The 18452-nt window shown below is 35.5% G+C and overlaps 1 protein-coding gene across 7 annotated transcripts in view; it reads left to right on the top strand.

Moving 5' to 3' along the window:
• Positions 1-18452, top strand: part of TTLL5 (tubulin tyrosine ligase like 5) — a 305725-nt gene that overhangs the window by 76672 nt on the left and 210601 nt on the right. For 5 of the 7 annotated variants that reach the window (XM_060004157.1, XM_060004152.1, XM_060004155.1 and 2 more), the window contains exons 16-18: positions 933-974; positions 8824-8937; positions 9213-9304. In XM_060004157.1, coding sequence (XP_059860140.1) covers positions 933-974; positions 8824-8937; positions 9213-9304 — 248 coding nt within the window. The remainder of the gene's footprint in view (positions 1-932; positions 975-8823; positions 8938-9212; positions 9305-18452) is intronic. The other 2 variants (XM_060004154.1, XM_060004156.1) reach the window with 1 other exon arrangement.

Here is an 18452-nt window from a genome sequence, read left to right as displayed (position 1 = left end):
TAGCATTAGTGCTGTGGTGTGGAACAGGGTGAACTATATTTTAAGGGATATTATCTTAGATTAGAAGTGAAACCAGGCAACAGGGTTGTACTTGATCAGTACATCACAGATCAAAGGGTTTTCTTTAATTTTTTTTTTTAAATTGCTTTACAAAGGTGTCTTAGTTTCTGCTTTATAACAGTGAATCAGCTATACATATACATGTATCCCCATATCTCCTCCCTCTTGCGTCTCTCTCCCACCCTCCCTATCCCACCCCTCTAAGTGGTCACAAAGCACCAAGCTGGTAGAGGGTTAACCTAGGCGTACTAGGAAAACTGAATTTAGGCAATCGCGTTCCTTTGCAAATTGTTTTCTGCAGTATCTGTGGCAAGAGCCACAGGACTGTGTATAAAGGATTACGAATGTTTCTGTGCATCATTGACAGTTTCTGCAAGTTCCACTCTAGGAGTAGCTGTATGTCAATCTTGGATGAATTGATCCCTTTTCTTAGCTCGCCTGTCAGCTTTTACTGGTGACTCTTTGCACGTAGTGGAGACTCTAGTCACTGTTTGTTCTGCATACTGGTGGGTGATGGCATGACTTCATCCATGAGCAGTCCACAGGACACTTACTTAAAGGCTAAAGAAGCTATAGATTACATGTACTGTGTGAGACCATTTTATCAGGTAGAATAGTTAACTTCAGGATCTTCAGTACGTGACAGTAGGATTGAGTTCTCAGTGGTGAGAAGGTGAAACTGGAACGGTTATACCGCAGGAGAATGCAGTGTGAACGATAATAAATGCTCTAATCTTTTAAGAGCAAAATATAGGGCTTTGGCTTTTGCTGTCTGCTTGAAGATTATTTTTGTCACCATAGATGTAGGAGTTGGAAAATACAGGCATGTTAGGAAAAGATAAGGCTTTATTCCATTTTTCTGTCTTTTATAGCGTCCAGTATCTGCACAGTTTCAGTCCTCAAGCACCAAACAGGTAAGTTCTGGATCGTTTGGAGATTTCATTCAAAGTTTTATCTCCATTCCCCAAATGAAAAGCCATTTAGCTTCACTGTTTCACAGTACATATTTCATGCACCTGCTTTTTGAACAGTTTAATAATGTAAAATAGAATAAGTGAAAGTGAATGCACAGAGATCTTTTTGGATGTAGTATATAAGAGTAGAGGTTGCAGGAATTTGTGAATCCTCTTTTTCTGATGGTGATTATGCTGTGACAGAGGCAGTTGAATTTAAATGATGAACAGAGTTTAGAGGCATATCTATTGTTCTGACCAAAATATTCCAGGAAAGAAATATCATAGTGCACAAGTCACCTTTCATTTGTGCAGACATCTTATGAAACATACCCTTGTCGGTAGCTTAATATTGGAAATGTTTTCACATTGGGTATTGGGCTGTGTTTGAGTTTTTTAACAGATGACTTTTCTTACATGTAGTAATTTGCAGTTTTATGAATCTTAGAAACTCTGCCATATTTGGTGTCTCAGATGCTACGTTTAAAATAAAGACAAAATATGTTATCTCAGTCTCTTAATGATCAGCATTTGTCCTCTTTCTATTCTTGTTAGCAGTATGTGAAATGAACTGTCACTTTCTTCTGTGCAGATTTTTTTTAACATCTTTTGAAGTGATAGGATTTGATGCTTTGATATGAGTGATGTAGATGTTCTCATTTATAAGTGTGTCACTTGCAACTATTAGTTCTTTAGTAAAAAGCCCCAGTATATTTATTTTGGCATTTGTAGATAGTGTTTCTGGTAAGCTGGAAGCTGGAATTATAACTTTCTTAGCTACTGTTTTTGATAAAGTGATTTACATGGTTTATATGAATCAAAGAAATGAAAAAAAGACTCACTGGCTGTGTTGTCTAGTATTTGGTAACTGATTAGTGTGGTTTTGTAACACAAGTTTTGTTGTTTAGTTGGTAGAATTCAAAACTCTGTAATAGTGTTTTGTATTCAGCAGGTACCTAAGTGTGCAAGCTGCTCTCTGTGGCAAACAAAAACCAAGGCTGTTGACTTCAAAGAGCTTGCACTCTAAATATCTCTTGACCTAACCTATTTAAGGAGAACATTAAAGTACTGTTTCGTAGCCTTCTGAATTTGACTCCAAAGAAGTGTCTTTGACGTGGAAATCTAATCTTAATGTCCCATTACTCATTTTAATTCTATTCCACCTAGCTCCATTGCTTGAATTGCCATAAGTTGCGAATAACCTGTGGACGAGCAAGGCCTCTCTTTAGTGGTTATTTATTTCAACACTGCTCACATGACACAAAGGCTTTCTGCCTTTATTCAGCCAACCTTAAACATATTGAATTCTTCGACTCTTACTGTCCTTTGCAATGTTCTACCTTGTCCCTATCTTTCTATTAATGAAGCACTCTCAAATCCACAGTAGTTTCATCAGAGCTAAGTGAGAAAAGAGAAGAAACTTTCTGCTCAGGCCATTTAGACCGTGTAAGCTTTTCTTTTTCTGGTGGTGTCAGATTGTGAAGTCACAGTTTTTTGCTTGTTGTCTGATGATTCTCTTTCTACATTTCTCCCTTCCCTTGAATACCTATGGTTCAACATTTTTCACGCCCCAGAAATTACATTTCAGTGTTCAAGCAGGTGATATGGTTTTGTGGGAAGAATGAGGACTTTGAAGTCAGATAGACCTGGGTTCAAATTTGAACTCTGCCAGTAACTGTTAGACCTTGGGCATGTTCCCTTACGTCTCAGGCTCACTTCCCGCATCTGTCAAATGAGGATAGTAATACGTACATGGAGTTATGCTGAGAAAGGAATGATCAAAAGTAGGTAAAATATTGGGGATACTTTTGGACACATAGTTTACCCTCAGAAGATTTAGTCTCCTTCATACTTTTGAGTACTGTTTTTTGTTTTTTGTTTTGTTTTGTTTTGTTTTGTTTGCGGTGCGTGGGCCCCTCACTGTTGTGGCCTCTCCCGTTGCGGAGCACAGGCTCTGGATGCGCAGGCTTAGCGGCCATGGCTCATGGGCCCAGCAGCTCCGCGGCATGTGGGATCCTCCCTGACCGGGGCACGAACCCGTGTCCCCTGCAGCGGCAGGCGGACTCTCAACCACTGTGCCACCAGAGAAGCCCTTGAGTACTGTTTTGATTTCCCTTTTTGCATTGTCAGTATCTGGTGTTATTTTGATATTCATTTATCTATAGTCATGTCTTTTCACATTTACTGTCATCAACAAATGCAAATCAACCCAATTAAATAAATAATTAATTAATTATTCATCCTCCCAGACATCAATACAGATTCTAAATAATGCTTAATCAGTACCTGATCACTTCCCAACTTGATTCACTGCTTCTTATCTTATCCTACAGTTGCATCTTTTAACTGTGTTCAGCTTTTGTTGGTATATTTTATTTATTATATCATGATGCTAAGTCCTGATTGGAAATATAATTTAAAATAAAAACTATATGAAGTTTTCACAAATGCTTCTCTAAAATCCAAAGACATTAAATATATTTGCTCTATTCCCCCTTTTTGTTATTTTGTCCTAAACATCAAAATTATAAAGCATATTTTAAAATAAATAAGCAGTCTCTGTACTACTATTCTTTATGAGCCCATTAAACTCTAAATGTTTATGGATTTTTTTCTTTTAATATTTGTTCCATTATTTTACTAGGGATTCAAGTTAGACTCACCAGGCGGTAATCGCCAGAAGCATACTTCTTAAATTTTTGAAGATTGGTGTCTCATTTTTTTTTTTTTTCCTAATCCTCTGGTACCTCCTTAGTTCTTCATGATTTTTCAAACATAATTGTAAGTGGTTTTGGTAAATTTTTTTGTTTTTAAAGCCAGTTCTGTTAATAGCAAGATGCATGTCTCTCAGACCTGCTGACTTACATTTAGTACAGATTTTCAGATGCTGCATATCTTTTTTTTACTGTAACACAAACCTACTTACTTGCTTTTTTTTTTTCCCCTAATTTCAAAGTCGTATACTTCCGGTTATCATTATATGTAAGCCTTCTCTATTAGCCAATTTTGGTCTGTTTCCACCCAGATTTATTCATATGTGGTTTTTTTGTTCATTTTCTTTTCTTTGATAGAACTGATTCATTTTGCTTTTTAAACTTGACTTTTTATTTTCTGAGTGGCAAGATGCATCACATATAAATTGAGCTATTGCTAGTCCATGTATTTTTAACACAGAATTCTAAACTTTGTAAAGTTGCATTGGGAGGCTTTTTATTCTTTGTATGTGTTCTCTGTCAAGCAGATTTTTTTTTTGCCCCTCAATTTTGATATCTTTGAGGATACCTCACCGTTTTTTTTCATATTCTACCTCTTGTCCAGTTCTCCTTACTGGTACTTGCCAGCTTTCTTTAGGGTGAGAACCATTTTTCTGATTCAACACCTGTTTCTTACTGCTGTGAGTGGGGGCAGGTGATTCCCTGTCTCAATAATTTCACATTCTCAGCCAGTTCTTCCCTAGCAATGAAGGTTAGATGCATATTGGTTTCTTCTCTGGGTATATTTCTGAGTCCTACGTTGTACTAATTATAATTTAACAACTTTGATGCATGTTGCATGGTAGAATTTTTACTGAGACAGTTTAAAGTCTATCTGAGAACCCAGTAGTTTAAATCTTGTGTAACTAGCCAGGGGCAATGGTTCCCTTTAAGTTTAGAGGAGCTTTATTTCCTTAGTGTATTTAGTCAATCCATTGGAGTATGTGGATGTATTCTATCCACTACCCAGAGAACATAGCTGAGCTGATGTGCCCAAAGTCAAAACCACAGAATGGCTTGTATTTGAACTGCTTTGCTCTTGACAGTCCTGATGGCCTTTCAAATCATTCTGATTCCTTTTTTTCTTTTGCTTTGCTTTTAATTTCCAAGTATCTCCTTGGCACTCATAAGCATTTCTGGTTTTTTTCTTTTTTTTTTTTAATTATTATACCATCTTCTCCCCTTTTCCCTCTGCTTTTTCTCTCATCTGTGTCTATAATTCATTTGTTAAGAGTTCATTTCATTAATAAATATTGGTAGGTTTCAACCAGTGGTCTAGGATAGTAATGCTTTGTTGTTCCTGTATAAATACATTCCTGTATAAACCAGTACAGCAGATATTATGTAGATTTAAAAAATTCTCTCATCTCAAATTTATTGAAAAGCTGAGATTGGCAAAATATTTTTGACTTTCTAGTCTGATTATTTTCCACTGGCTTCCCCAAAGACACAGGAAACCTGGGTGGATTTTAGAGAGGCATTTGAGATACCTAGACTTCGAGAGCTACAACTTTTCCTATTTTTCTCCCTCTCAACCTTCTTAATAGTTGACATTGAAGTAAATAGGTGAAGAGATTAAAGGAGTTTCTAGCCACATTTTTTTTTCTCTTTTGGAGTAGCATTGACCTTTTCTTTGCGCTCTGGTGGTATTTGTGGCAATAAAAGAATAAAACAGTCGGTTTATGGGAGTTAACAGCTGAAGCATTCATCTAACAAGCACCATTACCCCTTCCTTTTCTAACCTCCCAAAAGCCCCAGCCAGCAGCACCTGCTTAAACTCCTACCCACCCCACCCAAATAGCCCTCATGTAGGCACACAGTGGCTAGAGTTAGGACTGTGGACTGTGAGTAACAAAAGAGTGGTTGTGAATGTATGTAGGAGACAACTCTTTAAAAATGACTGGGAGAGTTTTGGAGAGCTAATTCATTGTTTGGGGGAGCAGGTTTAGATGAATAGAGGAAGATTGCAACATCATTATAATAGTCTCAATCTCTGGAAGCCAGGAATATCATGAAGCAGTTCCACAAAGATGAAAATTAGGTCCTAGAAAAGCAAAAAAAAAAAAAAAAAAAAAAGTTAAAAAGATAAGAACGAAAAGTAAACAATAAATAAGCAAACAGAAAAAAACCCTAACAATGAAAAAACAGATAAGAGACTGAACCAACAAAAACAAAACAAAAGGACAAAAAAAAGGAAAATAATTTTTTAAAAATTGGATGTGCTCATTAGATGTTATTCAGTAGTGACTTGATCCATGTTCTTATAAATATGACCATTCCTTAAAACTACTCCTATAGGTAATAACTATTTCTTAAAATATTTTTTCTTATTAACCTGGTAATACAGTTAATCAGCATCTTAAAATAACATTCTTTCTATTCTAAGATGCTTAATCTTTATTTTTATTACATCATTAAAATGAATGCTTACTTCATATTGTCTTCTTTCACAATTTCAGAAGACTTCAAGATATTCTTAAATAGTGTGAAGTGATAAGGCAGCTTGACTTTGGAGGATTTACTGCCAGTGGCTTTCTGATCAAAGCCATGCTGTCACATGTGAGGTAGATAAGTCTTTTTAGCAAACAATAGGTAGTGTGTGAAGATGACAGAAGTCCTCAAAACATCCATTTAATATTTTGGCTTTTCCAAGTTATATGCTAAATAAGAAGTCACACTTTAAAAAATTTTTTAAATGATTCTATTACTTATATTGATTCCCTTCTTAAATCTTAAACATTCTTCTTGATTTCCAACATGTGCTGTATAATGTATTTCCAGAGATCAGAAGGGAGTTAAATTTTTTCCCAAAATCCTCTGCAAAGTTTAATTCTAACCATGGTTGATCTATGTGTCAGCACATTATTCATTTACTTATTTGTTCAAAAAACATTTATTGATCTCCTACTCCATCCCAAGTACTGTTCTAGATGCTGAAGATACCACAGGAAAAGTTAAAGAGATAAAAGTTCCTACCTTCACTTGGTGCTTGTATCTGCTCATTTCGTGGTTTTTCTTCCATGGAGTTTCCTATCAGAAAATCTGTGTTTTATAACTCCATGCTAACTTTGAAGATTAGTATATATTGGTCTCCCTTGTGTCCAAAGGTAAAGCCATTCATGGTTGTTTATGTACAGGTGTGCATTAGTCTGCGTGGGCAGCCATAGCAAAATACCATAGACTGGGTGACTTAAACCACAGAAACTTATTTCTCACAGCTCTGGAGGCTGGGAAATCCAAGATCAAGGTGCTGGCAAGGTAGGTTTTGTTCTGAGGCCTCTTCTTTTGGCTTGTAGGTGGTCACCATCTTGCTGTGTGCTCACATGACCTCCTTGTGCTTGCTCAGGCAGAGAGAAAGAGAGAGAGAACAAGCTCTCTGGTGGCTCTTCTTTTTTTTTTTTTTAAATTAATTTATTTATTTTTGGCTGCGTTTGGTCTTCGTTGCTGCACGCAGTCTTTCTCTAGTTGTGGCGAGCGGGGGCTACTCTGTTGCAGTGCACAGTCTTCTCAGTGCAGTGGCTTCTCTTGTTGTGGAGCATGGGCTCTAGGCCAGTGGGCTTCAGTAGTTGCGGCATGTGGGCTCAGTAGTTGTGGCTCGCGGGTTCTAGGGCACAGGCTCAGTAATTGTGGCGCATGGGCTTAGTTGCTCCGCAGCATGTGGGATCTTCCCAGACCAGGGCTCGAACCTGCATCCCCTGCCTTGGCAGGCGGATTCTTAACCACTGCACCACCAGGGAAACCTGGTGGCTCTTCTTTAAAGGCTATTAATCCCGTCAGACCAGGGCCTCACCCTCATGTCCTCATCTGACTCTTATTACTTCCCAAAAGCCCCATCTCCACATACTGTCACATTGTGGGGGTTAGGGCTTCAACGTAGGAATTTTGGGGCAACACAAACATTTAGTCCATAACAATGAGTACTGCTGAAAATGTCAAAAGTTAGTTGTCAAAAAGCCTTTCCATAGACTGTGTATACAAAAAGAAAAATAAACAATGGTTCCTGATGGTAGGACTTCTTCTGTCTGGTCAGAGTTACTTCCAGGACTCTAGAGAGACAAATTATACCCCCATTTCTTGGATTATTCCTTATTCTTTGTAGTTGGCAGATTTATTTGCCTTATTTTTTCAGTCATCTTTTTCAATAATAGTGTGTCTTCATGCTTCATACTATTTGATTTCCTTTGTTACCTTTGTATTTCTCTGCTCTCATAACATCAAAATCTCTTAAAAGTTTTGTTCTCCAACAGCCTTCCTGATCATCATTCAGAAGCTGAAGTAGCCAGATCATCTTTGGGGATCCATAAGGAACATGACCCACTTGGCTGCCTCCTTGGAGTACCCAAGGCAGTCATCCTAGATCCAGTGTCTTGTAGTCTAGCAACTACAGTGTTTCTCAAGTTGTAGCCTTTTGCTCACAGCTCTCTTCTGTGTCACTGATAACTTTCATCCTAATATTTCCCCCTCAAGTTCTAAAACATCCCACTGTCCAACTTTTTCATCTGTGACATAATAGATTGCTCCTGTTTCTCGGTCTTTTTTTTTTTAATTTTATTTATTTATTTATTTTTATTTTTTGGCTGCGTCGGGTCTTCATTGTGTGTTTTTCTGTTTTATGTCTTACTTTTCCTAACTTTACTTCCCCAGTGCTGAAAAGAATATAGTTACTTACTGAAATAAATACATATTTAATCTTATGTTGAGGTTATTTTCAGATTTTTTTCCCATATCTTTCAAACTATTAAATGTATTCTAAAACCAAGATTAGGAATAAGTTACTAGCTTACAAAGCCACGTGGACATCTTTCTTTCTTTTTTTAATTTGTATCTCTCTTAACCCATAGTGTTTTCCTACTATTCTATTTTCTCTTCTTTTCTTTGAGTTTACTGGCTTTCATCTATTTCCCAGGGTTTCAGGCTAAGAGATCAATTACAGAAAATGGGCTTTGGATTTGAGCTTATACATGTTATGAAACATAATGGTGTTGAGGGACTGACTAGAGGGAAATGAAGAAAGGTGATGAAAAGATATTTTTGTTTTTCTTTTTTCTTCTCCTTAGCGTTGCCGTCCACTCTCTGCCAGTGACGCGGAAATGAAAAACCTTGTGGGCTCAGCGCGGGAGAAGGTGCCGGCGAAGTTAGGTGGTTCTGTGCTTGGTCTGTCAATGGAGGAGGTAAAGATAACTCTATTTCAGGCCTTTGCGGGTTAACATAGGCTTCAGTGAAAATTAGTGAGTGATTCGTAATATTCATGACCAACTCATATCTTATACTGAACATGGGAGAAATAGCTTCTCAAAAAAACAGCATCTTAAATGGAATTAATTTCTTCCTTCATGCTTCTTTTGTATTCTCGGTTCATAACTCTCTTCCTCTGTCCTATTACCACATGGATTACAGTTTTTAAAATAGGTACTCATTTTATTTTATTTTCTCTTCCTCCGTGTAGATCAAAGTTTTACGGAGGGTGAAGGAAGAGAATGATCGGAGAGGTGGATTTATTCGCATATTCCCTACATCAGAGACATGGGAAATATATGGGTGAGGTGACTACCTTTTTTTTAAATCTGTACTTCAGGTCAAGAGAATTGGATTAATTGTGACACAGTATCATCACTGCTCTCCACATGGTGCCTTTCTTACATTTTTTTGTTTATTTATTTATGACAGTATGAATATTACCCAACCCTGCATTATTCCTCCCTTTTTTCTAGTTCCCTTCCTTCTTCCTAACTGCCCCCTAACCCAGGGTTAGACACTGTCCTAAATTTTGTGATTATCATTACCTTGATTTGAAAAAAAAAAAATTGGTTTATCATCTATATGTGTGCTTAAACAATAAATTACTTATTTTTCATCATCTTTGAGATCAAGTTTACATGCAGCAGCATCCATTTTAAGTTTGATGATGAATTTTGACAAATACAGACATCAGTTTAATCACCACAATTAAGATATAGAACATTCCATTACCTCCAGATGTCCTCTCATGCCCCTTCACTGTGAGTCCCCCCATTACTGTGAGCCTCAAACATCTACTGACTTGCTTTATATCACTATAGTTTTTCTAGAATTTTATATAATAGAATCATACATTATATATTTTTTGATGTCTGGATTCTTTTGTTTGGCATAATGTTTTTGAGAATTATCCGTGTTGTTGTGTGAAACAGTAGTAGTTCATTCCTGACTATTGTTATGTACTATTTCATTGTATGAATATAGCACCATTTGTTTATCCATTCACCTGTGTGGAATATTTGGATTGTGTCCAGTTTTGGGCTGTTCTGAAGAAAGCTGCTATTATGAACATTTATGTACAAGTCTCTGTGTGGATATATGATTTTATTTTTCTTGGATAAATACCTAGGGGTGGAATAGGTGGGTCGTATGAAAAGGGATAAGAGATAGAACCATTTTACATTTTGCCAATGATGAATGAGAGTTCCATTTGCCTTTCCATCCTTGCCAACACTTGGTGTTGTCAGGCTTTTTAATTTTAGGCATTCTAGTGTGTGTGTAGTGTTTCTCTGTAGTTTTAATTTACTGTTCTCTGATTAATAATGATATTGAGCATTCATGTGCTATGGGCCATTTATGTATCTTCTTTTTTCCATTTTAAATTTTAAGATTTTTATCTTTTTATTATTGTGTTATAAAAGGCTCTTGATACAAGTCCTTTCCCAGATATTTACATTATAAATATTTTCTCAAAGTCTGTGGCTAGCTTTTTCTTTTTTATAACAGTGGCTTTCAAAGAACAGAAGTTTTAAATTTCAATGAAGTCCAATTGGCCAATATTTTTTTAAGGTTTATGCATTTTGTGTTTTCTAAGAAAACTTAGAAAAGAAATCTTTACCAATGCCAACTTCACAAAGCTTTTTCTCTTTTGTTTTCTTCTAGAATTTTGTAATTTTGGCTTTTATATTTAGGTCTATGATATGTATTGATTTAATTTTTATGTATGGTGTGAGGTAAGGGTTGACTTCCATTTCCTTCCATATGGATGTCCATTTGCTCCAGCACCACTTTTTGAAATTATGTTATTGAATTTAACTTGGCGTCTTTATTGAAAGTTAACTGAAATATATATGTATGTATATTTCTAGACTTTATTCAGTTTCACTGATCTACATGTTTGTCTTAATATCTGTAGCTTTATACTAAGTCTTGAAATTAGGTAGTGTTGTAAGTCTTCCAACTTTGTTCTTTTTCAGAAGTATTTTGACTATTTTGTGTCCTTTGTATTTCCAAAGAAATTTTAAAATTTCTTTGTCAATTTCTACACAAAAGTCTGCTGACTTTGGATGGGCATTGCATTGAACATATAGATTAATTTTGGGTGAGTGGATATTTCAGTAACGTTGAATTTTCCAATCCATGAGCATGATATATCTCTCCATTTATTTAGGTCTTCTTTGATTTCTCTTAGCAATATTTTATAGTAGTTTCCAGTGTAAAGATCTTGAACACGTTAAACTTATCACTTAGTATTTCATGCTTTTGGATGATATTGTAAATGTTATTTTTAACAGCTTTATTGAGTGATAATTGACATACAATAAGTTGCATGCATTCAAATTGTACAATTTGATAAATTTTCACATATGTATATATCTATGAAACTACCACCACAATCAACACAATGAACATATGCATCACTACCAAAAGTTTCTTTGTTCTCCTCTGTAATTCCTCTCTCCTGCCCCTCCTTTTCCCTTCCCTGCCTATTCCTGTCCCCAGGCAGCTACTGATCTGCTTTCTGTCAATAAAGAGGAATTTGCATTTCCTAGAATTTCATAAATAGAATTCTGTTGGTTGTTCTCTGATTTGCTTTTCTTTTTTACCTGGCAAGATTATTTTTTGATTCGTACATGTTACAGTATGTATCAATGGTTTAATTTCTTTTTATTGTCAAGTAGTATTCTGTTATAGGCATATATCAGAATTTGTCTATCCTTTCATCTGTCGATCAATATTTAGGTTGTTCCCAGTTTTTTGTTATTGTAAACAAAGACTCTATGAACATCTATATAGAAATTTTTGTCAGAACATGTGCTTTCATTTCTCTTGGGAAAATACTTACTTGTGGAATGACTGGATCATATCATTGTATATGTGTAACTTTTTAAGAAACTGCCATATGGTTTACCATTTTACATTCCTGTCATAAATGTATGAGAGTTCCAGTTCCTCCATATCCTCACGAACAGTTGGTATGGTCAGTTTAATTTTAGCTCCTCTAGGAGATGTGTAGTGATATCTCATTATGGTTTAATTTGCATTTTCCTAATGATTAATGATGTTGAGCATGTCTTCATGTGCTTGTTTGCTGTTCGGTGAGCAAATATTTTGCCCATTTTTTAAATGAGATTATTTGTTTTCTTATAATTAGTTTGTGAGAGTTCTTTATATTTTCTGGATATAATTCTTTTATCAGATGTGGGCTTTGCAAAGATTTTGTCCCCCAGTATGTTACTTGTCTTTTCATCCTTTAAACAGTGTCTTTTGAAGAGGAGAAATTTTTAATTTTGATTAAGTCCAATTTGTCCTTTTTTTCTTTTAATTACTGTGCTTTAGTATCTAAGAAATCTTTGCCTGTCCCAAGTTTTCTTCTATTTTTTTAATAGAAATGTTGTAGTTTTAAGTTTTACATTTAAGTCTGATCCATTTTCAATTAATTTTTGTATATGGTATAAGATATGGATCACAGTTCTTTTTTTTTCCAGATGGATATCCAGTAGTTTTAGCATCATTTTTTGAAAAGACTACCCTCTCTCCATTGAGTTGTCTTTCACTTTTGTGGAAAACTGTGTGGGTCTATTTCTTTATTTTTTATTCTTTCCCATTGATCTTTTTGTTTTTGTGCCAATACAGTGCCACACTGTCTTGATTACTGTAGCTTTATAAAAAATCTTGTTCTAACTTTGTTCTTTTTCCAGGTTGTTTTGGCTATTCTAGGTCATTTGCCTTTCCATTTGGATTTTAGAATTAGTTTGTCAGTTTCTACAAAAAAGCCTGCTTGGGATTTTCATTGGAATTGTATTGACTCTCTAGATCAGTTTGAAGAGAATTGACATCTTAACAATAATGAGTCTTCCAACTCATGAACAAGGTATATCTGTCCATTTATTCAGGTCATCTTTAATTTCTCTCAGCAGTGTTTTGTAGTGTTCAATGTACAGGTCTTTTACATTTTTTTGTCAGATTTCTTCCTAAGTATTTAATATGTTTTGATGCTATTGTAAATGATTTTTTAAAATATTTATTTATTTATTTGGTTGCACCAGGTCTTAGTTGTGGCACGCATGTGGGATCTAGTTCCCCAGCTAGGGATCGAACCCAGGCCCCCTGCATTGGGAGTATGGAGTCTTAACCACTGTGCCACCAGGGAAGTCCCTGTAAATGATTTTGTTTTGTTAATTTCAGTTTCTGATTGTTTGCTGCTAGTACATAGAAGTACAAATGATTTTTCCATACTGATCATGTTCCTATAATCTTGCTAAACTCACTTATCAGTTATTGAAAGTTTTTGGAGATTCCATTGCATCTTCTACCTAGTTGAAAACGTCTGTGAATAAAGACAGTTTTCCTTCTTCATCTCCAATCTGGATGTGTTTTATTTCTTTACTCTTGTGTGATTACACTGGCAAGAACCTCCGGCACAGTGTTGAATAGGACCAGTGAGAGCAGACATCCCAGTCTGGCTCCTGCCTAGGGTAAGCAATTAGTCTTTTGTCATTAAGTATGATGTTAGTTTTAGGTTTTTCATAGATGCCCTTTATCAGATTGAGGGAGTTCCCTTTTATTTCTCTTTTGCTAAGAGTTTTGATCAGAAATTGTTGTTGGATTTTGTCAGTTGCTTTTCTGCATCACTCGACATAATCATATAGTTTTTCTTTTTTGGTTTGTTAATATAGTGAATTACATTGATTTTTGAGCGTTAAACCCAACATTTCATTCCTGAAATAAACTCTACTTGGTCATGATACGGTATCTTTTTTATATATTGTTGAATTTGATTTACTGAAATTGTATTTGGATTTTTACATCTATGTTCATAAGAGATACTGATCTGTAGTTTTCTTATAACGTCTGTGGTTTTAGTATGAGGATAAGATATATAAGATATTTCAGTCTTTGGTTTCTGGCCTCACAGAATGAGTTGGAAAGTGTTCTCACATCTTCAATTTTCTGGAAGAATTTATGGAGAATTGGTATTATTTATTTCTTGAATGTTTGATAAAATTCACTAGTGGAGCTGTCTGGACCAGGAGTTCAGTTTCAATTTTTTTAACAGACATAGGACTGTTCAGGTTATCTATTTCTACTTGAATGAGCTTTGGTAGTTGGTGTCTTTTAAGGCATCTGTCCATTTCATATATGTTGTATTTATAAGCATAAAATTGTTCATAATATTCACTTATCCTTTTAATATCTATAGAATCTGCAGTGATGTTACTTTTCTCATTTCTGATATTGGTAATTTGGTTCTTCTTTTTATCCTATTCAGTCTGGCTAGAGGTTTATCAATTTTATTGATCTTCTAAGACACCCAGTTTTTAGTTTCATTGTTTTCTATTTCTGGTACATTGACTTCCCCTCTAATATTTATTATTTCCTTTTTTTAACTTACTGTGGGCTTCATTTGCTCTATATTTTTCCCCTAGTTTCTTTAGGTAGAAGCTGATGTCATTGATTTGAGACCTTTCTTCTTTTCTATATGTGTTTTAAGAGCTATAAATTTCCTACTAAGTACTGTTTTTGCAGCTTCCCATACATTTTGATTGTTGTATTTTCGTTTTTATTCTGTCTTTGGCCTGTGGGTTATTTATAAGTGTGTCATTTAGTTTTAAAATATTTGGGAGTTTTTCTAGAGGTTTTTCTTTCAGTGATTTCCAATTTACTTCTGTTGTACTGAGAACATACTTCGTGTAAGTTGAATATTTTAAAATTTACTGAGACTTGTTTTATGGTTCAGAATTTGATTGATCCTGGTACAATGTAACATGTACATTGAAATATATATATCCTGCTATTGTTGGCTGATGTGTTCTATAAATGTCCATTAGGTCAAGGGATTCGACAGTTTTGTTCAGATATTCTCTATTTTTAGTAATTTTATAATTATCAAGAGTCTGGTGTTGAAATCGCCCATTGTAGTTGTGACCTTGTCAGTTTCTCCTTTTGGTTCTGTCAGTTTTGCTTTTTATGGATTTTGGAACTCTGTTATTAGGTACATCTGCATTAGATTTGTTATGTCTTCTTCATAAATTGACTTCTTTATTGCTATGAAATGTCCCTGTTTATCCTGGATAATGTTCTTTGTCCAGAAGTCTATTTATCTGCTATAATATACCCACTCTAGCTTCCTTTGGTTTTTTTTTTTTTTAAGTTTAAGGTGTATAGTATAATGATTTGACTTACATCATGAAATGATTATCACAATAACTTTAGTGAACATCCATCAGTTCATAGAGATACAAAGTTAAATAAATAGAAAAAAGCTAAAAGAAAAACTAAAGAACTCTTAACTTTCATATATAACATATAGAAATGTTGCTTCTGTTTATCATGTTGTACATTACATCCCTGGTACTTATTTATAACTGGAAGCTTGTATCTTTTGACTGACTTCATCCAGTTCCTTCTCCCCTCACCTCTATCCACTCCAGCTTTCTTATGGCTAGTGTTTGCATGCTGTATCTTTTTTCATTGTTTTACTTTTAATCTATCTTGTGTCTTTATAGTTAAAGTAGATTTCTGTCAAAGAAGGAGGTCCTGCCATCTGTGGCAACATGGATGAACCTGCAGGGATAATGCTAAGTGCAATAAACCAGACAGAGAAAAACAAATATTGTATGATTTCACTCATATGTGGAATCTTTTTTTAAAAAAGAAAGTAGGGCTTCCCTGGTGGCGCAGTGGTTGAGAGTCCGCCTGCCGGTGCAGGGGACGCGGGTTCGTGCCCCGGTCCGGGAAGATCCCACATGCCATGGAGCGGCTGGGCCCGTGAGCCATGGCTGCTGAGCCTGCGTGTCCGGAGCCTGTGCTCCGCAACGGGAGAAGCCACAAGAGTGCGAGGCCCGCATACCGCAAAAAAAATAAAGAAAGAAAGAAAGTGGAACTCATAGAAACAAAGAGTAGAATGGTGGTTGCCATGGGCTGGGGCAGGGGAAATGGGAGCTATGGGTCACAGGGTACAAACTTTCAGTTTTAAGATGAATAAATTATGGGGATTTAATGTACAGCATGGTGATATGGTTGAGTTTAGATATGCCAAATTACTATTTGTTTTCCATTTGTCTAATGTGTTCTTTGTTCCCTTTTTATTTTCCCCTGCCGGCTTTGGATTAACTCATTTCTCTTGCCTCTTTGGTTTGCTTTTTTTAAAGTGTGGTTGCTCTAGGGTGACAATATGCATCTTTTACTTACCACAGTGCACCTTAAAATAATGTTATACTATTTCAGGTATAATTTAGAAATTTTACAACCAGTATGATTCGATTTCCCCCTCCTGTCCTTTGGGCTATTATTGTCCTGCATTTTATTTCTATATGTTATAAATCCCATAGTACATTGGTTATTTTTGTGTTGAACAGCTTAGGGAAATTTAAGTATGAGGAAAAGTCTCATAATTACACATTTACTACAATTTCCTCTGTTCTTCCTTCTTTTATGTTGATCAGTTTTTTATCTGGCCTCATTTTCTTCCATCTGGAAAACTTCTTTTAGGATTTATTGTAGTACAATCAATTCTCTCAACTGTTGCTTGTCTGAAAAAGTCTTTCTTATATCAATACTTTCAATTTTTGAAAGATTTTTTTCAGTGGTTGTAGAGTTCTGGGTTGGCACTTTTCTCCCGACACTTTAAAAGTGTTTTGTTATATTTTGACTTGCATTTTTCTCATGAGAAGTGTGCAGTAATTCTGTGTTCTTCTGTGCATAATGTGTCTCTTTTTCTCTGCCTGCTTTTTAAAATTTTTTTAACATCTTTATTAGAGTACAGTTGCTTTACATTGTTATGTTAGTTTCTGCTGTATAACAAAGTGAATCAGCTATACATATATCCCCACATCTCCTCCCTCTTGTGTCTCCCTCCCACCCTCCCTATCCCACCCCTCTAGGTGGTCACAAAGCACTGATCTGATCTCCCTGTGCTATGCAGCTGCTTCCCACTAGCTATCTGTTTTACATTTGGTAGTATATATATGTCCGTGCCACTCTCTCAGTTCTTTCCAGCTTATCCTTCCTTCTCCCTGTGTCCTCAAGTGAATTCTCTACATCTGCATCTTTATTCCTGTCCTGCCCCTAGGTTCTTCAGAACGACTTTTTTTTTTTTTTTAGATTCCATATATACAGTATTATACCGTATATACAGTTAGTATACAGTATTTGTTTTTCTCTTTCTGACTTACTTCACTCTGTATGACAGACTCTAGGTCCATCCACCTCACTACAAATAACTCAATTTTGTTTCTTTTTATGTATCAGCCTGCTTTTAAGATTATTTCTTTATGACTGATTTTCAATAGTGTGATTATGAGGTATGCCTTGGTATCACTTTCTTCTTGTTTCTTCTACTTGGGATTTGTTGAGCTTCTTGGTCTGCGGGCTTATAGTTTTCATCAAATTTGGAAAACTTTTGACCATTATTTCTTCAAATTTTTTTTCCATTTCCCTCCTCTCCTTTTGGTACTCTGGTTACATGTTAAATTGGTTGATGTTGTACTATAAGTCTGGCTCTGTTCATTTTTTTATACTTTTTCTTTCTTCGTTTTGGATGGGTTTCTGTTTCTCTGTGTTTGTCAGTTTAGTCATCTTTTTGTCTGCAGTGTTAAATCTATTAATTCTATCCAATTAAATGTTCATGTCAGATATTTTACTTTTCATCTTTACAACTCCCATCTATTTCTCTTTATATCCTCTTTTTCTCTTTTTTTACAATTATTTTCAGGATTTCCTTTAGATTCTTGTGCATATATTGTGTTTATAGTAGCTGTTTTAAAATCTGGTTCTATTATCTCTATTGTTTCTAAGTCTGTTTCTATTGACTGATTTTCCTCTTGTTAATGAGTTATATTTTTCCTGTTTCTTCACATGTACAGTGATTTTTTTTAATTAGATGTTTTAATTGGACATTGTAAATGTTGTATTGTTGTGTTCGGATTTTATTGCTTCTGTAAAGCCCATCGAAAGTTTTTTTTGTGGCCATACACTTAAGTTACTTGTAGATCAGCTCAATCTTTTTCAGCCTCATTTAAAAGCATTTGTATGGTTTGTTTAGAATAGCTTTTTGTTTAGGTGTAGGATAGTTCCACTACTGAAGACTCTTTTGGGGTGTCTATTAAATGACCCCCATATTCAATGAGATCTCTCCATTCTGGCTGGTGGGAACTCAATCAATTGGCAGCCCTGTGTGAACTCTGGAAAGTATTCAGCTTACACTTTCTCCTTAATGTTCTTTATCCTGACAGTTGCTCCTTGCACAGCCTTGTGGACTTTCACCCTATGCCTGAGAGTAGATCTGTATTCACCCAAAGACTCAAAGGGTCCCTTGTGATGACTTTTTTGATTTCCTCTTATGCGTAGCTTCTTCCTCTCCAGGACATAGCTTTGAAAATTTTAGCACTTCCTAGAACTTTGATCTCTGTCTTCTCAACACAGAGACTCTTGGGTTCTACTTGAA

This window comes from Delphinus delphis, chromosome 2 (genome assembly GCF_949987515.2).
Source record: "Delphinus delphis chromosome 2, mDelDel1.2, whole genome shotgun sequence".
Lineage (NCBI taxonomy): Eukaryota > Metazoa > Chordata > Mammalia > Artiodactyla > Delphinidae > Delphinus > Delphinus delphis.
Note: the sequence above shows the minus strand (reverse complement) of the source record. Positions and strands in the feature narration are given on the sequence as shown.